Source organism: Mesoplodon bidens, assembly GCF_964165515.1.
Source record: "Mesoplodon bidens genome assembly, chromosome: 18".
NCBI lineage: Eukaryota > Metazoa > Chordata > Mammalia > Artiodactyla > Ziphiidae > Mesoplodon > Mesoplodon bidens.
This window is the reverse complement of record NC_138175.1, coordinates 18,492,758-18,516,450: the sequence shown is the minus strand read 5'-3', so window position 1 is coordinate 18,516,450 and position 23,693 is coordinate 18,492,758. Positions and strand designations below refer to the sequence as shown.

Here is a 23,693-nt window from a genome sequence, read left to right as displayed (position 1 = left end):
TAGTGCATGTATCTTTTATATAATTTATAATTTTTAAATTTATTCACTCAAAACATATTTATTGCCTACTTGTTATATGCCAGATACTGATCTAAGGTGCTGGGAATAGAGCAGTGGACAAATAGACATGGTCCCTACCCTCATGAAACTCAAAGCCAGTGAGGGAGTCAGACATTAAATAACTATTTCAAAAAATATACTTAGAATTGAATGAAGTACCTCAAATGAGAAGTGGAGGGTACCAAGAGAACATAACATCTAACCTAGGCTGGGAAGGTTTCCACTGAGGATACACATATAAGTCTAAGCTAAGACTTATTGCATAGGAGTTTGGGAGTGTGTACAGTGCAGATGGAGGAAACTCTCCCAATTAAAGAAACATCATGTACGAGGGCTAGGAAGCAGGAAAGAGCTTGGTATACTTAAGACACTGATAGAAGGCCTGAGTAGCTGAGTTGTAGAGACCAGGGGTCAGAATAAGGTGGAAAGGTAGGCACATATGTGTGTGTGACATAGCACATTAGGTTAGAAGACTGCAAGAAAGCAGAATAGGTTTAGTGCAAGTATTATGAAATCTGACCTGAAGTCAAACTGGACATAACTCTTAGCAATGAGTAGGGAAACCCTCTGGGAATGGATTTTTGAGTTTGAAGATTAAACTCTGATACTGATGCTTGGTATATTAGAATTTGACTCTCTCTAGCCTGTCCTTAAGAAGAAAAGAAATTTTATTGGGGCCTGTTGTTAATGTGAAACCCATTTCTTGGTAGATTTACTTAGCACTCCTAATTTTATATTTCCCATGTAGTTTGAAAAAAACATTGTTGGTTCAGTTGCTAGAGTCATAGTCCTGCTGTTAGAACTGTCAAGGATAAGTTCCCCAATGGAATAGTTTTTCTTAAGTTGTACTGTTATTGGATTTAGTTGAACTGATTGATTTGTGTTTTGTTTTTGTTTTTGTTTTGTTTTTGCGGTACGTGGGCCTCTCACTGCTGTGGCCTCTCCCATCGCGGAGCACAGGCTCCGGACGCACAGGCTCAGCAGCCATGGCTCACGGGCCCAGCCGCTCCGCGGCATGTGGGATCTTCCCGGACCGGGGCACGAACCCGTGTCCCCTGCATCGGCAGGCGGACTCTCAACCACTGTGCCACCAGGGAAGCCCTGCTTTTCTTTTTTCTTATTTAACACTTAGAAATTCAAACCATATCCCCAATGGAAAATAGAACACAGAAATCTCCATTTCCTATTTGAGAAGCCCATTGTTTTGGGGCTGGCTATGTAAATTAGTCATATTCTAACAGAGACTCACCTGACTGATGCAAATGTACATCCTTTACCTGTCCCTGCCCTTCCATGAGCCATCCTGACTCACTGATTATATCTTGATTCCTCTGACTTTGCGCTTAAAGTGAACATAAACACGTCACTCCTATACTTTTGCCCTAGATCTATTAATTTTTTTTCCACTTGATTCAAGGATTTATAAGTGGCTTCTATAGTAATGCTAGGTTTTCTGTCTTTGTATTAAAAAAAATCACAATTCTGAATTATGTTTTCAGATGGTCATTGGCTAGGTTGTTGCTTCAGAGTCTAGAAGATTACATTGTATTCAATACCTATCCCTGATTAGGATTCATTGTTTTAACTAATGAAACAGGATCTAACAGAGTTTGAACGCTTCTTTCTTTCCTTTCTAATTTATGTAACTAAGATGATTATTAGAACATAGTGTCTAGGAAGAGGAGTTGATTTGGAGAAAGTGTAGGTTTAAGACTGCTAACTAGACAACCATATTTCCAAACTTATTTTCTAAATGTCAGGATTGGTTACCAGTAAAAGTATGATGTTGGTAACTTGCCTGTCCCCTCAGGAAGCAGTTTCTGCATGATGTTCCAGGACCCATAGTGTCCTCTGAAGCACTGCTGCGTGGAACAGACCTGATTTTGTTGGGGCTGGGACTTTGAACACAAACCTTGAGATCTCATGTCACTTTTTCTGAGAGTATCATAGAATGAACTCATTCAAGAACTATTTATCAAGTGTCTCTTTTCCCTCATGGAGTTTACCTTCTAGTGGTTGTGATTAATCTGATGAATTCTTAATTTAAAAAAAAGATTTATATTTCTATATCTTGTATCTTTATGTATGGCACATTATAAAACAGAGCATACTATGTGCTGACTTCAAACAAAAGTAAAAGTACCACTTGTAAAATAAATTCAATGACATTGTATATAAGGACCCAGATATATAAGCTGCTCAACTAAATATCTGAAGAAACATAGGTGATATACAGAAATGAGAACACAAAATAAATGTAAATGTTTTTCAGAATTAGGAATTTTTAGGTTAGCATTTTATTGCTGGAAGAGACTCTTGGATTCTTCCAAAATAGTGATTCTCACTGCAGCAGGGTAAGGCAGAATGAGGGTGTGTATACCCCCGCGGGGAAGCTTTGTAAAGTCTCACGTGGGGCTTTTTCAGTGTACACATGCCCTCCTCTGGCTGTCACCCAAGTTCTCCTCTGCTTCCCTGCGAAGACACACTCTCTCCCACCACCCAGCTGGTCCAACACCCAGGGTTTTTTTGTTTTTGTTTTTGTTTTTGTTTTTGCGGTACGCGGGCCTCTCACTGCTGTGGCCTCTCCCGTTGCAGAGGCTCCGGATGCGCAGGCCCAGCGGCCATGGCTCATGGGCCCAGCTGCTCCGCGGCATGTGGGATCCTCCCAGACCGGGGCACGAACCCGTGTCCCCTGCATCGGCAGGCAGACTCTCAACCACTGTGCTGCTAGGGAAGCCCCTGTTTTTTTTTTTTTTTTTAATTTATTTATTTTTGGCTGCGTTGTGTCTTCATTGCTGCGCACAGGCTTTCTCTGGTTGCGGCGAGGGTGGGCTACTCTTTGTTGCAGTGCGCGGGCTTCTCATTGTGGTGGCTCCTCTTGTCGCGGAGCATGGGCTCTAGGTGCTCGGGCTTCAGTAGCTGTGGCACGCGGGCTCAGTAGCTGTGGCTCGCAGGCTTAGTTGCTCTGCAGCATGTGGGATCTTCCCAGACCAGGGCTCAAACCCATGTCCCCTGCATCAGCAGGCAGATTCTCAAGCACTGTGCCACCAGGCAGGCTCCTTATGCACTATGGGTTTTGACAAATGTATAGTGACAGGTATCCACCATTATAGTGCTGTACCTAATGGTTGCACTAACCCCAAAATCCTCTGCCTATTCATCCCTCCCTCCCCCTAACCTCTGGCAACCACTGATCTTTTCTAGTTGCGGCGAGCAGGGACTACTCTTCGTTGCAGTGTGTGGGCTTCTCATTGCAGGGGCTTCTCTTGTTGCAGAGCATGGGCTCAGGTGTGCAGGCTTCAGTAGTTGTGGCACGTGGGCTCAATAGTTGTGGCTCACGGGCTCTAGAGTGCAGGCTCAGTAGTTGTGGCGCACAGGCTCAGTTGCTCCGTGGCATGTGGGATCTTCCCAGACCAGGGATCGAACCCATGTCCCCTGCATTGGCAGGTGGATTCTTAACCGCTGTGCCACCAGGGAAGTCCCAGGAATTCTTTGTATATTTTAGATAATTGTCCATAATCAAACGTGTCTTTTGCAGATACTTTCTCCTAGTCTGTGGCTTGTCATCTCTTTCTCTTGACATTGTCTTTTGCGGAGCAGAAGTTTTTAATTTTAATGAAGTCCAGCTTATCAATTATTTCTTTCATGGATTTTTTCAGTATTTCACCTAAAAAAGCTATCACCATACCTGAGGTCATCTAAATTTTCTGTCTTATGTTATCTTGCAGGAATTTTATAATCTTGCATTTTACATTTAGGTCTGTGATCCATTTTGAGTCAATTTTTGTGATAGTGTAAGGTCTGTGTCTAGATTCATTTTTTTTGCACGTGAATGTCCAGTTGTTCCAGCACCATTTGCTGCAAAGTTGGTCTTTTCTCCATTGTATTGCCTTTGCTCCTTTGTCAAAGATCAGTTGACTGTCTGAGTTAGGAGTGACATCTGAGTTAAGAAAATAAATCTGGGTGCAACTTCCTGTTCTTGTCAGGTGGGCATTCCAGAATCCCAGTTCATCTCACAGACCCAAAATTGGGAAGGAGTTCAGCCTTATTTTGCAGATTTGAAAACTGAGGTTCAGAGGATGGAAATACCTTGTCAAGGTGCCACAGGGAGTTAGTGGAAGGATCAGGGAGTTGGAATCCAGGTCCCCTGGGGACCAGTCCGAAGCGTCCTTCTTTGCAGTTTTAGGCATTGCGTTTCATTGTTGCAAAGTTCTGCACAGTGCTCGGTGTCTACCCAGGCACTCAGTGCATCATAAGGCAATTTATAAGGAATTAATTTATAAGGCAATTATTAGAAGGCAAGAGGGTGCCAAGGGCCATCAACTTGAAAGCACTCATTTGGGCACAATATTTGCTGAGAGGAGAATAAAGCCTGCTATAAAGAATATTTCCTTGGATAATTAACTTTGTCCACCGGTTGCTTTAACAACCATCAACAGAAATGTCATCCTTGTCTGGGATCAGGAAAATTAGCTCTGTCGGAGAAAGGGCAGTGGAAAGAAAGTCAGGAGGTCATGCCCATTTCTGCCATTTCTCAGTTTCTGGAGCTAAACAGTTTCCCTTTCTGGGTTGCCTGTAAACGGTGAGATCAGACTAAATAACCTTTTTTTTAAGGTTTTCTTTCTTTCTTTCTTTCTTTCTTTCTTTCTTTATTTGGTTGCACTGGGTCTTAGTTGCAGCAGGCAGGCTCCTTAGTTACAGGAGGTGGGCTCCTTAGTTGTGGCAGGTGGGCTCCTTAGTTGTGGCATGCAAACTCTTAGTTGCAGCATGCATGTGGGATCTAGTTCCCAGACCAGGGATGGAAACTGGGCCCCCTGCATTGGGAGCACAGAGTCTTAACCACTGCACCACGAGGGAAGTCCTGAGACTTCCCTCTAAATAATCTTTGAGATCCTTCAAAAAAAAAATTAGTTGACTATATTTGTGTAGGTCTATCTCTGGGCTCTCTATTCTGTGCCATTGGTCTATCTGTATCTTTTTAAGAAGAAATTGTAACAGAAATGAAAAAGAAGGGGCGGCGGGAGGAGAGGCAGCGGCCAGGCAGCCCAGCTTCGCGAAGGCTCTCAGGTGCGCCGCAGCCCGCAGGCACCTGGCATGTACCCGGCATGCGCCCGCCCCGCCGTCACGATGCCCAAGAGGAAGGTCAGCTCCACCGAGGGGGCAGCGAAGGAGGAGCCCAAGAGGAGATTGGCAAGGTTGTCAGCTAAACCGACTCCTGCAAAAGTGGAAATGAAGCCAAAAAAGGCGGCAGGAAAGGATAAATCTTCAAACAAAAAAGTGCAAACAAAAGGGAAAAGGGGAGCAAAGGCAAAAGAGGCTGAAGTGGCTAACCAAGAGACTAAAGAAGACTTACCTGCAGAAAATGAAGAAACTAAAAATGAGGAGAGCCCAGCTTCTGATGAAGCAGGAGAGAAAGAAGCTGTCTGATTAATATCAGACACCTGGTCCTGTCATTGGTCCCTGTCTCCCTTCTTGTACAATCCAGAGGAATATTTTTATCAACTATTTTGTAAATGCAAGTTTTTTAGTAGCTCTAGAAACATTTATAAAAAGGAGGGAATCCCACCTCATCCCATTTTTTAAGTGTAAATACTTTTCTTTAAGAGGTAAAATCATTTTCTGGTTGTTTATTTTTTGGTACAACCAGAAAATAGTGGGATATTGAATATGGGAGGCTTTGATTGTCTTGGGTGTCAGCTTAACATTCCACAGATGGAGGGTAGCTTTTCTATCCTATAATACAAAGCATACTAAATGGCAGTTTGGAGTCAGTTGTGCATTTAATGTCTTAAACACTTTAAATTACTTCTCTTCCCATGTTGTTTTTGGTAGAATTGTTTCCTAAAGCAAACCATTCACCCCTTGATCTTGGCTTTCCTAGGCAGAATTTTGTTCACTCTGTAACATCTTCGGTTGTGGTAGTCCAGTTCTTCTAGTAACTGTTAATGTGCTGTGAATGACTGACAATTTGAGTATGTAGTGTATATGATATTAAATTGTGAATTAGTGGGACTTATGATGTAACAGCATATCAATATTTGAAGATATTGGTACTTGATATCCTGTGAAGGAAAATTTGCCTCCAAATTTTAAGCTGGAAAGTCACTGGAATAACTGTTCAGAAAAGAATCACAACTACATGATTGTTTAGATTTTTGGTACGTATGTTGAGAACTGTGTACAAATTGAAGTATCTGTGTACTGATCCTCAAAACAACCAATAAAATCTCAATTATGAAAGAAAAAAAGGAAATGAGGGCTTCCCTGGTGGCGCAGTGGTTAAGAATCTGCCTGCCAGTGCAGGGGACATGGGTTCCAGCCCTGGTCCGGGAAGATCCCACATGCCACGGAGCAACTAAGCCCGTGTACCACAACTACTTAGCCTGCGCTCTAGAGCCCATGAGCCACAACTTCTGAGCCCACATGCCACAACTACTGAAGCCCTATCTTCTTTTTCATTTTCTATTTATTTATTTGTTTTTTTGTTTACTTGTTTATTTATTTTTGGCTGCGTTGGGTCTTCGTTGCTGCCCACGGGCTTTCTCTAGTTGCAGAGAGCAGGGTCTACTCTTCGTTGCAGTACACGGGCTTCTCATGGCAGTAGCTTCTCTTGTTGCAGAGCACGGGCTCTAGGCATGTGGGCTTCAGTAGTTGTGGTGTGTGGGCTCAGCAGTTGTGGCTCGCGGGCCCTAGAGCGCAGGCTCATTAGTTGTGAAGCATGGGCTTAGTTGCTCCGCGGCATGTGGGATCTTCCTGGACCAGGAATCGAACCCATGTCCCCTGTATTGGCAGGCAGATTCTTAACCACTGCGCCACCACGGAAGTCCCTCCCCCCCCCCATTTAAAATATAAATAATAATAGTAACGGGCTTCTCTGGTGGGGCAGTGGTTGAGAGTCCGCCTGCCGATGCAGGGGACACGGGTTCATGCCCCGGTCCGGGAAGATCCCACATGCCGCGGAATGGCTAGGCCCGTGAGCCATGGCCACTGAGCCTGCGCGTCCAGAGCCTGTGCTCCGCAACAGGAGAGGCTGCAACAGTGAGAGGCCCGTGTACCGCAAAATAAATAAATAAATAAATAAATAATAATAATAGTAACTATATCATAAGGCCATGAATATGTATGTGTATTTTTTGTTTATTGTATTTATTTTTAAAACATACACATAGCACTTACTGTGTATCAGGCACTAAGTGCTTTGCTAATATGAACTCATCTTTTTATGGCAAAAGGGACATGAAATTTAAAAATACAGTAATACAATAAAAATCAAAATATAAAAGAATTTCACCATACGACGGGGTATTAAAATATGTTATGGTAAGAAGAGCTGTAAGAGACAAACAGTCTAAGATGTAAGTGGGTACGAAGGATGAAAACAGGCTATTCACAGAAGAAGAAATGCAGACAGTTAATAAACATGGAAGGATGCTTAACAGCACTGTTAGTCTGGTTAATGCAAATTAAAATAATAAGCAGCCATGTTTTGCCCATCAGATTGTAAAAATTAAGACTAATAATATGCGGGGGAGTGGGGAGGGAAAAAAACAGTAATAATTTGCATTACGGATATATATTTTTTTAACTTAGAAAAGTACCTGCACAAGGTAAGTATTCAATAAATGTTAGCTGTAATTATTCGACCATAGTATTAGAGTACCAGACTCAGGCTATATGCTGATTACACCAGGAACAAGGTTTCGTTCCTACCCCTTTTTCTCAGGATCTGTTGCCTTGTGCTTAGGTCATATTAACATCCGCTATGTTAATTTGGATTTGGCATTTTTCATTTCATTTTGTAGTTGAAGTCAAATGAATTTGCCATTCTGAAGCAATTGCTGCCTCTGTTGGAGAAGGTCTCCAACACATACCCTGACCCTGTCATCCAAGAACTCGCCGTTGATCTCCGCATCACCATCTCTACCCACGGAGCCTTTTCCACTGAGGCTGTCAGTGTGGCTGCCCAGAGTACCCTGAACAAAAAGGATCCAGAAGGGAAAAGGGAAGAGCAGCAACAAACCAGTCATGAAAAATACAGCAATGTGTCTTATAACCACCTTGAACAACAGCGAAGCCATTGCACATCCAACCAAACAAGCCTGACACCTAATGCTCCACTCGTTCCTCAGGAAGTCCGTGAGCCCAGCATCACTACAAACCAGAAATCAGGAAGCATAACCACAGAACAGCTCCAGGAATCTCTTTTATCAGCTTATGATCCTCAAATTCCAACACGGGCTGCTGCCCTGAGAACTCTTTCTCGCTGGATAGAGCAGAGAGAACCAAAAGCCCTTGAGATGCAGGAGAAGCTTCTCAAGGTGAGTAGAACACCACACACGTGCATGCGCACGCGCGCGCACACACACGCGCACACACACACACACCCCACACCCCCCACACCCCCCACCCCACTTTCCAGGAGCCTTGACTTGTATCAAGCACTGTCCTAGGCCACCCTTGGGGAAATTGTAATTGTTCTGTGGAGGCAAGACTCAGACACAGGAAAGACTTAGATACACATGAGACTCAATTGAACCTGAGCAGAGTGTCAGAACTTTTACAGGCAAGAAACCCTGTAGACAGTCAGGAGAAGGAGAGAGTTGAAATCCGGAGGAAGTAGATCTTGACATGGCTTCACAAACTAGTAACGTTTGAGCCAATGAAAGAAGACCCTGAGCAAATTCTCAGAGCAAATTCCTTTTCTGGTAGATAAGGCCACTTTCAACACTGTGACCAGCCAAGATAAGCTACCTGTTTTTTCTGGGCCCCTTTCAGAGGAGCTTTGGACAGAACTGCGTCCCCTCCCCACTTTCCCTCCATCACAGTGAAAAGGCTGTTCTTTATATCGTGGATTTATGTGGGAGACTGTATGTGCTTAGTTGGGGATCTTTGCCCTTTTGTGGAAATTGTCCTGACTTCAGTATGGGTTAGAGGTTAAGAGCCAAGGGTCTAGAGACGACTGATCAAATCACAGATCATTTTCTTGGACAAAGGCACTTAAAGTTTCTGAGCCTCGATTTTTACATCTGAAAAGTGAGGATAATTGTAATGCATTTTATGTTGAAAGATTTAAAATAAAATAATTTGGGAATTCCCTGGCATCCAATGGTTAGGACGTGGCGCTTTCATTGCCAGGACCCGGGTTCAGTCTCTGATCAGGGAACTGAGATGGCGCAAGCCGCACCGCACAGCCTAAACAAATAAATATGTAAATAAAATAATCCATGTAAAGCATGAATTATAGTGGCAAGCACATAATGAGCACCCAATAAAGGTTTAGTAGTATCATTATTATATTATTACTATTATCTTTTCCATATACTCTAGCCATTAGACTAAGAATTATAATTCTGATTGAAAATATTTCTTTTTAGTCACTAAAGTATTAGAACCAGTAGTGTAATGATAACTTCTGTTTATTGAGCCAGGCCCTATGCCTTTCAGACATTATCTGTAATCCTGGCAACGACCAAAATACTAACATTATCCTCATTTTATAGATGAGAAAACTGAGGCACAGAAATGTGCCAAGGATTTGCTGTCATTGAAATGTTGCTGAAAACCTCAACTTATATATCTCCTTTGAGTAATCATTAAAAATATGCCTTCACACACCTATTTAGATAGTTAATGCTCTGAACATCTTTGGAGTTTTCTTTAGCTAACTTAACTTTCATCTGCTATACATAATTGGTCATCAAGTCCTGTCAATTCTTTTTTCAAGAAGTCTTTCAAATGTATCCGTTCCTCTTCATTCCCATGGCTACTACCCTGGATTAAGCTTCTCTTACTCCATACATGACTTCCAGCCCTTCCAACCTGGCCATCTTCCCAACTTAACTAATCTTGGGCTCTCCCTAACATGCCACAGATGTGGAGACCAGCAGTATCAAGTTGATATCAAGAATTGCTGTTCCTGTAAAGGACACATCACTATATATGGAAAGACACACACCCCTCTTCTAGATACCAAGCAGGAGGGACATGGGCATATGGCCACTGTCTTCCTCTGGCCCTTGTGTTAGGGCCTAGTCCTAACATGTCAGCTGTCATATCTTCTAGATAAGCAGTGCCCACTGTGGTTGACGTGCCCTGGTGGGTTCCTAAATTATGAGATGTGTTGAGAGTAATTTGTCACTGATGTCAGTTGAAGTGCTGAAATTTGCAAAAGATTTTAAAAACTAGAACAGATTCAAGGTTATCCCAATTATATCTCCATCTTGCACTTGCATTTCCATACACTTTCTGAGTGCAAGAGAAAAGGATCAAATTATAGCAGGTGTGCCATTAATTGGACATAACCCCAAACCTGGCCTCTGTGTGTCAGGGCCTGTAGTCTGTCATGTCATATCTAAGAATAGGCTATCTGCTGTGGGCTATAGTGGAAAAACTGTTGAGGATTGTTCTTCCAGAATTTGGCTTCCATGCCTATTCTTGGTGTATACTCAGCAACTTCAAGAAGTATCTCCCCTATAGTCGCTACCCTCTTTTAGCTATTATAATAATGGGACTTCAAACGTATATACTGTTTTCCCTACAAGATTCTAAAGTCAGACTGATATCTCGCTACAACAAAGAGGAAGAAAAGCATTTATTTTTTTGAGGCTGCTCTGAGGGTCTCTTAAATCTTGCTTGCTGTTTGTGAATCATATCACTGCTGTGTTCTGTGGTTGCAGATATTCTTGGAGAACTTGGAGCATGAAGACACCTTTATATATCTGTCTGCCATTCAGGGTAAGTTAGTCCTGGTTAAAGGACTTTGAGTTTGTGGACCAAAGATTATATCACGTATGTTTGCACAAAATCTCTAAATTCCTAGAGCCACAGACTGTTGGACATTTTGTCCCTCTTCCCGTCTCCTAGCTAGGACTTGATTTCAGTCATGATAATAATATTCCTGGAGAGTTCCTAAAGGGGTCCTACAGAGTTTCAGTATCTCATAATGATGAGGAAGCCTTTATTTATGCTTACTTACCATTCTCTAGATTAAATCCCATTTCCTCTAATTCAAGGAGGTAACGAATGGCTCACACATGAGCTCTCATTATGTTGGCCTTTTAGGAACCTGACTGCTGTCACTGTGCACCTTTGTCCTGTCTTTTTTTTTTTATTTATTTATTTATTTTTTTTTTTTTTTTTTTTTTTTTTTTTTTGCGGTAGGCGGGCCTCTCACTGTTGTGGCCTCTCCCCTTGCAGAGCACAGGCTCCAGATGCGCAGGCTCAGCAGCCATGGCTCACGGGCCCAGCCGCTCCGCGGCATGTGGGATCTTCCCAGACCGGGGCACGAACCCGTGTCCCCTGCATCGGCAGGCGGACTCTCAACCACTTCGCCACCAGGGAAGCCCTGTTTATTTTTGGCTGTGTTGGGTCTTCATTGCTGCGCATGGGCCCTCTCTAGTTGAAGTGAGTAGGGGCCACTCTTCATTGCAGTGCGCGGGCCTCTCATTGTGGTGGCCTCTCCCGTTGGGAGCACGGGCTCTAGGCGTGAGGGCTCAGTAGTTGTGGCTCACGGGCCCAGCTGCTCCGTGACATGTGGGATCTTCCCAGACCAGGGCTTGAACCCGTGTCCCCTGCATTGGCAGGCACACTCCTAACCTCTGTGCCACCAGGGAAGCCCTGCTCTGTCTTTAAGCTAAAAGAATCTCAGAATATAAAATATTTCATCATCAAAACATTTTTTGCAATAATTTTATTTCTCTTTTGTGATTCTTTGTTGTTCTCATCTCCATTAATTTGTGGATTTCAAATCTAGAGAGAGGCCTCATGAAAAGGAGTAAGAAGCAGACATGGTGAGAAGGCAGAATTAACTCACAGTTTCTCTTGACTCCATCAGTGTGGTATAGTCCTCAGGGGCTGGGGGCTGGAGATGGATCACCAGGATGCACCACCCCTTCCCCTGCTTCTCAGCTGTATGAACTTTGGCAAATTACTTAATCCCTCTGGGCTTCAATTTCTTACCTGTAAAAAGGGAGCTAAGTAGGAAGGTAAAATGGTACAGCTGCTTCAGAAAACAATCTGGCAGTTCCTTGAAAAGATAAATGTAGAGTTGTCACTTGACCCAGCAATTCTAAGTATTCACCCTTGAGAAATGAAAACATATGTCCACACAAAAACTTGTACATGAATGTTCATAATAGCCAAAAGGTGGAAACAATCCAAATGTCCACCATTTGATGAATGGATAGACAAAATGTGGTATATACTTACAGTGGAATATTATTCAGCCAAAAATAATAATGAAGTACTGAGACATGTTACAGCATGGATTAACCTTGAAAACATTATAGGTGAAAGAAGCCAGTCACAAAAAAAACCACATATTGTATGGTTCCTTTATATGAAATGTCCAGAATAGGTAAATTTATGGAGACAGAAAGTAGATTAGTAGTTGTCTAGGGCTAGGGAGAAAGGGGAAAGGTTTGGGAGGTGATAGCTAAAGGGTACAGGGTTCCCTTATGGGGTGATGAAAACATTCTAAAATTGATTGTGGTGATGTTTGTACAGCTCTGTTAGTATGCTAGGAACTATTGAATTGTATATTTTAAATTGGTGAATTTGATGGTATGTGAATTGTATCTCAGTAAAGCTATCACCAAAAAAATAATAAAATAAAATTTAATGAGGATAAGCTGGGCATTGACATATATACACTACCAGATGTAAAACAGATAGCTAGTGGGAAGCTGCTGCATAGCACAGGGAGATCAGCTTGGTGCTTTGTGACCACCTAGAGGGGTGGGATAGGGAGGGTGGGAAGGAGACACAAGAGGGAGGAGATATGGGGACATATGTATATGTATAGCTGATTCACTTTGTTATACAGCAGAAACTAACACAGCAATGTAAAGCAATTATACTCCAATAAAGATGTTTAAAAAAAATTTAATGAGGAGGAGAGGGATGAAACTGTCAGAGATTAAGGAGATTAAATATAATATGGTAAATAGGATCCTGGAACAGAAGAAGGACACTAGGGAAAAACTAAAGAGACTCTGAGTAAATTATGGACTTTAGTTGATAATGAAATGTCAGTATTAGTTCATTAATTGTGATAATGTATCATGCTAATGTAAAACTTAATAATAGGGGCAACTGGGTATGCAGTATATGGGAACCCTCTGTGCATCTTCTCAATAAATCCATAAATCTAAAACTATTCTATCATTAAAAGTTTATAAAGGGGGCTAACATTAAATGAGTTAATATCCTGAAAGTGCTTAATGCATATTAAGTGTTCGATATGTTAGCTATTATGATTTTAATGTTATCATCATCATCATATCACTACTATTTCTGTTGTTAGATTACTAGGTAATAATGTGGTGATATGTATAACTTCTCAGAGCTAAAGCTTGAGTAGGTCGATTCTGTCAGGTAGTTCCTGCTACATGATAGATTACTGCAACACCCAGTATTTATTTATTTATTATCATTTATTTATTATCATGTATTATCACTCATTTATTATCATTCATGAATCTGTAGACAAATGGGGTTCAGCTGACCTGGTCTGGGCTGGGCAGCCCTGCCGCTCCCTGCAGGTCGGTGGGCTGCAGTAGCTCTGCTGCACCTGTTCCGGATCGTCCCGGGTCCAGGGCCTCCCAGGGCGCATTCGTGTGGTGATGGCAGAAGTGTATGAGCACGAGAATAAACTCGAGAGGCCTCTTCAGGCCTAAGCTTGGAACTGACTGCCTTAGTGACTCCCTGTCACTTCTGCCTCATTCTGATGGCTAAAGCAAGTCATGTAGCCCAACCCAAAAGTCAAGGGATGGAGAAATATACTCTGTCCCTTTAGTGGGACAAACTGCCAAGTCACGGAGCAAAGGACATGGATGCAGGGAGGGGTGAAGAATTGAAGCCAGTAATGCAGTCCTTCAGGCAAGGTTCTCTGTGAGCACAAAGGCATGTGCAGCTCCTTACTGGCTACTTATTTCTTGGTGTAGTTTGGGTATCCTCTATGCAGACCTGGAAGTTGAAACTTAAGAGAGAGTTCAGAGGGGAAAGTGTACAGCAATGAAGGCCTGAGCCTTGGAATTCATTCTTTACTCAACAAACATTTATTGTGCACCTACTATATAGTACAAAACACTTTCACAGTGAGTTTCATGACTTAGTTAAAAACAAGAAGACATTCTTCAAAGGAGACAAAATAGGGCTTCCCTGGTGGCGCGGTGGTTGAGAGTCCACCTGCCGATGCAGGGGACACGGGTTCATGCCCCGGTCCAGGAAGATCCCACATGCCGCGGAGCTGCTGGGCCCGTGAGCCATGGCCGCTGAGCGTGTGCGTCCGGAGCCTGTGCTCTGCAACGGGAGAGGCCACAACAGTGAGAGGCCCACGTGTGGCAAAAAAAAAAAAAAAAAAAGGAGACAAAATAACCAGTCACAGAGATAAAAGAACAGCTAGGCAGAGCAGAAGAGTGGAGCATGTCCAGAGAGAAAGTAATTACAGGCAGCTGAGAGGTCACAGAGACCAAAAACTGAGATAAGCCTGAGGGCTCGATGGGGCTCAGGAAGCCACATGACAATGAATGGCATTTATGGAAATCAAATAAATCAATGAGGCCAGAACCTAAAATGCCGATAATTAATAAGTCAGAAAACAAGTCATCCTGTACTTTTTCCAGGAAACTGTAATACTGTCAAGGAGATGTTTCTCATTGATTTTTTTTTTTTTTTTTTTTTTTGCACAAGATTTTCAGGAAGCAGTGGTGTGTCATTCTCACACAGCAACATTGCTGTTTGGAATAAACCTCTTAGCTGATTAACCCACTGAGCTCATTAGCCTCTAGGGTCTGCTATAAAAATCACAACTGTTGGTTTTGTGTTTGTTTTTACTACTTTTAATTGGTGGGCTAATCAGTTAGTAGCTAATTTGGGGATGAAGAACATGGGAGGTAGAGGTCTAATTTCTGTTCTCTGCATGCCATGGCAGACAACTTTGAATTAATTGATGTTTTTGGTGTTTGTAACATGCACTTAAAGGCCAAGGCCTTAGGTGAATTTCCTATTAAGAAAGGAAAGAGCTGAATTTTCCCACCTGCATTGCCGATTTCATTTGCCCAGGCCTAAAACTCCAGAGCCAAGCCATTCTGGATGCCCAGTCAGACAGTCAGACAAGACCAGCCCATGTGTAAATGTCCTGTAGTACAAGGGGGCTTGGCTGTGGTTTGAGTAGCATTAGTTTTGGGGAGTATGAGTAAGTGTGTGTATAAAGTCTTACTCTTCTAGGCTGACTGAATGTTTCCATGTAAAAGTTACAAGGTATCCTTTGCTTGCTTTATTTGTTATTTTGGATCTCTTTTGTAGTTTCTCACCAACTTTGTTTGCAGTCAAGGCACAGAGCAGAGGGGAATTAAATAAGCTCATTCATTCAACAGATATTTATTGATGCCTGATACAGGAATGTCTGATGTACGTATTATCTGTACATCACAACAATCTGAGAACTAAGTTCCCTATGAGTTAAAATTTAATTTTATGAAATACCGCATCTCTTTTTAGTCCTACTGAGAAAGTGATGGTTGATTTAGTTCTCATAGCAGCTGCTCCCAGACACTCAAGGCAGCTTCTTCGGGCAGAGAATTTTATACAAGTTGCTGAGTTCCAGTTACAATCCAGAGTTTATAAATAGAACACTTAATCTTAGACTGTGTCCTTTAAGTGTCTCTCCTTTTTAGACTTCTTATATACTCTTTTTCTCATTGTTTTATCATCATCATTATATAAGTTAATACATTCTTATTGTTTTAAAAACATTTAAATGGCAAGAAAGTGCGTAAGATAAAAAGTGGCAGTCTTTCTCTTCTCCAAAATAGGATTTAAAATATGTCCTTAAGAGTCCCATAATGGGGACTTCCCTGGTGGCGCAGTGGTTAAGAATCCACCTGCCAGTGCAGGGGACATGGGTTTGAGCCCTGGTCCGGGAAGATCCCATATGCTTTAGAGCAGCTAAACCTGTGCACCACAACTGCTGAGCCTGCTTCTAGAGCCCACGAGTCACAACTACTGAGCCCGCGTGCCCCAACTACTGAAGCCCCTGCACTCTAGAGCCCGTGCTCCGCAAAAAGAGAAGCAACCACAATGAGAAACCCGCACACCACAACTAAGAGTAGCCCCTGCTCGCCGCAACTAGAGAAAGCCCATGTACAGCAACGAAGACCCAACGCAGCCAAAAATAAATAAATAAATAAATATTTTTTTAAAAAAAGAGTCCCATAGGACTTGAGGATATGGGGAGGGGGAAGGGTAAGCTGTGACAAAGTGAGAGAGTGGCATGGACATATATACACTACCAAACGTAAAATAGATAACTAGTGGGAAGCAGCCTCATAGCATGGAGATCAGCTCGGTGGTTTGTGACCACCTAGAGGGGTGGGATCGGGAGGGTGGGAGGGAGGGAGATGCAAGAGGGAAGAGATATGGGAACATATGTATATGTATAACTGATTCACTTTGTTATAAAGCAGAAACTAACACCATTGTAAAGCAATTATACTCCAATAAAGATGTTAAAAAAAAAAAAGAGTCCCATAATGTATATTTGATGTTTGGGGCATTTTCCACATTTCAGTCTTAAAATAGATGTTCAGTAATGAATGTGATAAATAAATACACGATCTTCAAATACGATATTATAGCCAAGTTATTTATCTTAGTGTGCATCTGCTTGTGTGTCCTCGCAGTCACTTTTAATTATTTAAAGAACATTTTGAAAGCAACACCAGTGATAGATGCATTTCAGGGATCCAAGTGATCCCCATCGGTGTCAAAAGAATCTTTGGACGAAACTACTAGGCTCGTGGAAAAAAGGAAAGAAACCCTAGGCTCTGAGCCAAGCATGGGAGGGGAAAGTATGCCAGTGTGTGTAGTGAAGAGAATCTAGACATCTTGACATGCTTGAACAAATTGCACTAACTCTTCTACCCTTTTCCCTTCCCAGAAGAGTTTTCATTTCTGGCAAAAGAGCCAAGGGGAGGGAAGGCAAAAGGCCTGGAAGGGAGGAAAGTAGATACAAGGTGAAATTGTTTTTACAGAGTTTCAAACTGAGCAGGGTTACAAGTCTTAACTTGTCAGAGACTGAACTCCCTATCCATTCTCAGATTTCTACTTCAAATAAACGAAGTTGGGCAACCATTAACTGAAAATAATTTTATCCCTTGAAGGACCATCTAATTGGATCGGGCATTGAAATTTGGAATGTAGTCCTGTGAAGTTTATCATCTCCATTTATGTCCTTGAAATGGGAAGATTTCTTTTGGGTCCAGACCTTGTATCACCTAATTAACAAATGGGCATTTAACGAATGTCTCTCATATATGCTAGTTCAGTAAATTCTTGGAGTAGTTCTGGGAAATAGACATTATCCCCATTTTTTAAACTTCTTATTTGAGATTTAATTTACACACATGAAATTCACCCATTTAGAATGTGCAATTCAGTGGTTTCTGGTATATTTAGAGATTTGTGCAACCATCACCACTATCTAATTTTAGAACTTTTCATCATCTCAAAAAGAAGCCCTATATCTATCAGTCAGTTCCCATTCCTCACTCCCCCTTGCCCCTGGGAACCACTAATCTACTTTTTGTCTCTATGGATTTGCCTATTCTGGACTTTTCATAATATAGAATGTGTGGACTTTTTTGTCTGGTTCTTTTCACTTAGCATAACATTTGTGAGGTTCATCCATGTTGTAGCATGTATCAGGACCTCATTCCTTTTCATGGCTGAATAATATTCCATTGTACTATTGATTAACCACATTTTGTTTATCCATTCATCAGTTGATGGACATTTGAGTTGTTTTTACTTTTAAGCTGTTATGAGGAACACTGTAATGAATATTGGTGTACAAGTTTTTGTGTGGACATACGTTTTGATTGCTCCTGGGTATACATGAGGGAATGGAATTACTGGGTTATATCGTAATTCTATGTTTAACCCTTTGAGGAACTGTCAAACTGTTTTCCAAAGTGGCTGCACCATTTTACTTTCCCACGAGCAATGTATGAGAGTTTCAATTTCTCTACATCCTGACCAATACTTGTTATTGTAGAAGATCCTTTTATTATAGCCATATTAGTAAGTGTGAAGTGGTATCTCATAGTGATTTTGATTTGCACTTCTCTAATGACTGATGAGGCTGAGCATCTTTTCAGGAGCTTATTTTGCATTTCTGTATCTTCTTTGGAAAGATGTCTATTCAGATTCTTTGCCCATTTTTTTCCTTTGCCCATTTTTAAATTGGATTATTTGTCTTTCTATTATTTAGTTGTAAGAATTCATATATTCTGGAAACATGTACTTTATCAAGTATACGGATTGGAGATATTTTCTGCCATTCAGTGGGTTGTCTTTTCTCTTACTAATGGTGTCATTTGAAGCACTAAACTTCTTACTTTCTTTTTCTTTTTTAAAAAAATTTATTATTTATTTGGCTGTGCCTGGTCTTAGTTGCGTCATGAGGGATCTTTAGTTGTGGCATGCAGGCTCTCAGTTGTGGCTGCATGCGGGATCCAGCTCCCTGATTAGGGATCGAACCCAGGCCCCTGCCATTGGGAGCTTGGAGTCCCACCCACTGGACCACCAAGGGAGTCCCCTAAACTTCTTACTTTTGATGAAGTCCAGCTTATCAGTTTCCTCTCTTATTACTTTCACTTTTGGTGTCATTTCTAAGAAATCATTGCCTAACCCAAGATAATGGAGATTTACTTCTGTGTTTTTTTCCAAGAGGTTTATTGTTTTGGCTCTTAACGTTTAAGTCTATGATCCATTTTGAGTTAATTTTTAGGTGTGATGAGAGATATCCTCTTTTTATAGCTAAAAATTCTGAGACTTACATAGGTTAAGTCCACTTTCCAAGATTACATAGCAAGTAATTTGAACCTTGTTGTTGACCTTCAAATCTTGTCCCCTCCTCTCCAATACACTTGGTTACTCTAGAACTTTTCAAATAATGATAGAATTTGCTCCTCTTGTTGTGCTTTTAAAGATAGAAAACATATTATGATTATGATTATCAATATTTATTAAAAGTGAATAATGCTTAATCATCTATAAAGCTTTGATTCTGTAAACAATCTTGAAATATAATAAAAGCAGATATAATTTTTTTATAAATGAAGAATTGACTTGCCTACAGTCATAAAAGTTGGGAGAGTGGTGGAGCTGGGACCAGACCCATATCTCAGGGATTCCCAGTCCATTGTACCTTATCTTAACTACAGCTCAAGTGAAATATATTATGCCTCTTCCCTTTCTCCAAGTCAGAGATTGTATTTTAAAGCTCAAAATACTTGTGTTTTACATGAGCTCTTTTTTTTTTCTTTTTTTGCGGTACATGGGCCTCTCCCTGCTGTGGCCTCTCCCGTTGCGGAGCACAGGCCCCGGACACGGAGGCCAAGCGGCCATGGCTCACGGGCCCAGCTGCTCCGCGGCATGCGGGACCCTCCCAGACCGGGGCTCGAACCCGTGTCCCCTGCATCGGCAGGCGGACTCTCAACCACTGCGCCACCAGGGAAGCCCCCTCTTTTTTTAAAAAATAAATTTATTTTATTTATTTTTATTTTTGGCTGTGTTGGGTCTTTGTTGCTGCGCACAGACCTTCTCTAGCTGAGGCAAGCAGGGGCCACTCTTCGTTGCAGTGCGTGGGCCTCTCATCGCGGTGGCTTCTCTTGTTGCGGAGCACGGGCTCTAGGTGCATGGGCCTCAGCAGTTGTGGCACACAGGCTCAATAGTTGTGGCTCGCGGGCTCTAGAGCTCAGGCTCAGCAGCTGTGGTACACAGGCCTAGTTGCTCCACAGCATGTGGGATCTTCTCGGACCAGGGCTTGAACACGTGTCGCCTGCATTGGCAGACGGACTCTCAACCACTGCACCACCAGGGAAGCTCCTGAGCTCATTTTTGAAATATCTGTCCACTGGTTTCCTCTATCAGTTGAAGATTGATACACTCATATTTGCATCAGAATATTTGGCAATTTAGTACTTTTACCTGCAAGTAAAAGATAACTGACTACTTCAGGTTTAGTTATTTTCACTTTCTAAGATTTCCCGGGATAATTGCCATATACAAGAAATGGAAATAAGTATTATAGAAGTAACCACTTATTATTGTGTGCCAGTCATAGTAATTCTACAAGTTAGGAATTTTTATCCCTATCTTACAGATGAGGGAACTGAGGCTCAAAGAGGTTAAGGAACTGGCCCAAAGTGACACAAATACCAAGTGTCAAATACCATGATTTGAATCTTAAGTCTATCCAGCTCTGAAGACTATGCTCTTGCCACAGGGAAAAATAATTAATCCTAAAATAGTTTTTCCTGTTTCCAAGGCACAGGGCTGAGTTTTCAGATGGTCTGAGGTATAGGAGAGCCAGGCCTGTCTATGAGAAATGGTTTCACTACAAAGGAACTCTTCCTATAGCTTAATAATATGCTGATCTCATTTGCTTGATTTGTGTGTGGTTTTACTCATTTAGCAAATGAGCACAGTATTTTTTTTTTTTTTTTTTGCAGTACACGGGCCTCTCACTGCTGTGGCCTCTCCCGCCATGGAGCACAGGCTCCGGACGCGCAGGCCCAGCGGCCATGGCTCATGGGCCTAGCCGCTCCATGGCACGTGGGATCCTCCCAGACCGGGGCACGAACCTGCGTCCCCTGCATTGGCAGGTGAACTCTCAGACAGTATTATTTTTTAAGCAATCTCTGTGTGTATCTTTGAAACTCATCTTCCATTAGTGGAATAAGTATGTTACCTCACACTGCCTGTCCTTCTTCCCACTGCTGGTCATTATTGTTTCAGCACTGGAGACATCAGCATCATTTTAGGAGTATCAGGAAAGAGCCCGCAGAACAATCTTGGGATTTATGCAGTTTACTGAGATTGTGGATTAGGAAAACATGTAGCTTTCTGTTTAGAATTTTTGATATTTGTTACATTTCTGATGCCAATAAATTACATTTAAAAATTATTTTTTTAAAAAGGATACACTTTTTTTAATGTTTAAATTATTTATTTATTTATTTTAGGCTGCATTGGGTCTTCGTTGTTGCGCATGGGCTTTAGTTGCAGTGCGCGGGGGCTACTCTTCGTTGCAGTGCACAGGCTTCTCGTTGCGGTGGCTTCTCTTGTTGTGGAGCATGCTCTAGGTGCGTGGGTTTCAGTAGTTGTGGCACGTGGGCTCAGTAGTTGTGGCTCGTGGGCTTAGTTGCTCCATCGCATGTGGGATCTTCCCGGACCAGGGCTCGAACCTGTGTCCCCTGCATTGGCAGGCGGATTCTTAATCACTGCACCACCAGGGAAGCCCTAAAATTACTTAATTTAAAACAATACAAATTATGAGGCTGTGTAGAAATGGAACCCTTATACACTGCTGGCAGAAACATAAAATGGTGCAGCTCCTCTGCAGAACAGTCTGGCAGTTCTCAGAAGGTTAAACACAGTTACTGTACGATCTACCAATTCCACTCCTAGATATATACCCAAGAGAAATGAAAACATATATCCACACAAAAGCTTATATGTGAATATAATTCATATATATTATTCATAATAGCCAAAAGGTAGTGTCCACTGAAAAAAATGCACAACCTAAAAGTTAAGAATTATGTTTTATTTGCTGGACTTTCTGAGGACTTCAAGCCTGGGACAAAGCATCTCAGATAACTCTGAGAGATTGCTCTGAAGAGGTAAGGGAAGAGCCAGGATAAATAGGAGTTTTTGCAACAAAGACCAGGTAGTTGGAACATCAAAAGATTACTGTTAGTTAAAGAAAAACCAGCTATGTCAAGTTATGGAATTTAGTGCTTTTCTATGTATAGGAAGATGCAAGAGTCTGGGCTCACGGAAATCATTCCCTTGATATGCACCTCAGCTATCTGGGGCCAGCATCCTGTGCTTTCTCATCCTAAGTCTCCTCAGAGTGCACCATCAGGGGTGGTTGCAGCTGGGGTGGCTGCAGCAGTTAACTGCTAGATGGCGGGCTTCCTGTTTCTATCCTATGTTCCTCAGGGCTCATCATCAGGGAGGCTGTAATGTGATGGCTTGATGGCTGCAACATCCTTTGTTTATTGATAGGGCAGGCAATATTTTTCATTCACAGTAGAAGCAACCTAAGTATCTACCACCTGATGAATGGACAAATTAAATATAGCATACCTATGCAGTGGAATATTATTTAGTGATAAAAAAGAATGAAGTGGACTCTCCTGGTGGTGCAGTGGTTAAGAATCCACCTGCCAATTCAGGGGACATGGGTTTGAGCCCTGGTCCGGGAAGATCCCACATACCATGGAGCAGCTAAGCCCGTGAGCCACAACTGCTGAGCCTGCGCTCTAGAGCCCACGAGCAACAACTAATGAGCCCACATGCCACAACTACTGAAGCCTGCATGCCTAGAGCCCGTGCTCTGCAACAAGAGAAGCCACTGCAATGAGAAGCCCACACACTGCAACGAAGAGTAGCCCCCACTTGCCACAAGTAGAGAAAGCCCACATGCAGCAATGAAGAAAGCCCAACACAGCCAAAAGAAAAAAAATTATTTTTAAAAAAAGAATGAAGTACTGATTCATGGTACAAAGTGGATGAACGTTCAAAATATGGTAAATGAAAGGAGCCATACACAAAAGGCCGCATTTTGTATGAAATGTCCAGAATAGGCAAATCCATAGAGATAGAAGGCAGGTTTGTGGTTCCCAGAGAATGGGAGGAGAGGGGAATGGGGAGTGACTGATAATGGATATGAGGTTTCTTTGGGGAGATGATAAAACGTTTGGAATTAGATGGTGGTGATCATTGCACAACCTTGTAATATACTAAAGATCGCTGACTCGGGCTTCCCTGGTGGCGCAGTGGTTGAGAGTCCGCCTGCCAATTCAGGGGATACGGGTTCATGCCCCGGTCCGGGTGGATCCCATATGCCGCGGAGCGGCTGGGCCCGTGAGCCATGGCCACTGAGCCTGCGCGTCCGGAGCCTGTGCTCTGCAGCGGGAGAGGCCACAACAGTGAGAGGCCCGCGTACCGCAAAAAAAAAAAAAAAAAGATCACTGACATATACTTTTTTTTTTCAGTGTTAATAGTTTATTAATTCTCTTGCATCCATTCATTGCTTCATTTAACAAACACACCTCTAGTGCCACCAGCTATGCCAGGCTCTGTGCTAGGTTTGGGAGATACAAAAGTAGGTCATATATTTCTCTCTTAAGACACTAATACACTGTAGAGATGGTCACATAGATAATTATAAGCTAATGAAAAGCACTACAATAAAACTGCATGAAAGTATTGAGAGAGTCCAGAGGAGGCAGTAGCAAAGATCAACATGAAGACCCCGAAATCTGGATCCCTGAAGTTTTTGGTAGAAGTGTTGTATTGTCTACATCAGATCCAAAGTGCTGTTTTCAACAGGAGGCGCTTCTTCCCTCTCCTGATTAATTTTTTTTAACATCTTTATTGGAGTATAATTGCTTTACAATGGTGTGTTAGTTTCTGCTGTATAACAAAGTGAATACGTATACATATATCCCCATATCTCCTCCCTCTTGCGTCTCCCTCCCACCCTCCCTATCCCACCCTTCTAGTTGGTCACAAGGCACCGAGCTGATCTCCCTGTGCTATGAGGCTGCTTCCCACTA

The 23,693-nt window shown here is 42.3% G+C and overlaps 2 protein-coding genes across 2 annotated transcripts in view; both read left to right on the top strand.

Annotated features, from left to right (window-relative positions):
* Positions 1-23,693, top strand: part of TANGO6 (transport and golgi organization 6 homolog) — a 169,683-nt gene that overhangs the window by 61,408 nt on the left and 84,582 nt on the right. The window contains exons 13-14 of the mRNA XM_081215235.1: positions 7,863-8,378; positions 10,737-10,794. Coding sequence (XP_081071361.1) covers positions 7,863-8,378; positions 10,737-10,794 — 574 coding nt within the window. The remainder of the gene's footprint in view (positions 1-7,862; positions 8,379-10,736; positions 10,795-23,693) is intronic.
* Positions 5,188-5,822, top strand: LOC308606336 (non-histone chromosomal protein HMG-14-like; the record flags this gene model as incomplete). The annotated part of the gene is made up of 1 exon (XM_081217087.1): positions 5,188-5,822. One exon carries the CDS (start codon positions 5,188-5,190, stop codon positions 5,485-5,487), a length of 300 nt encoding a protein of 99 aa, XP_081073213.1. The 3' UTR covers positions 5,488-5,822.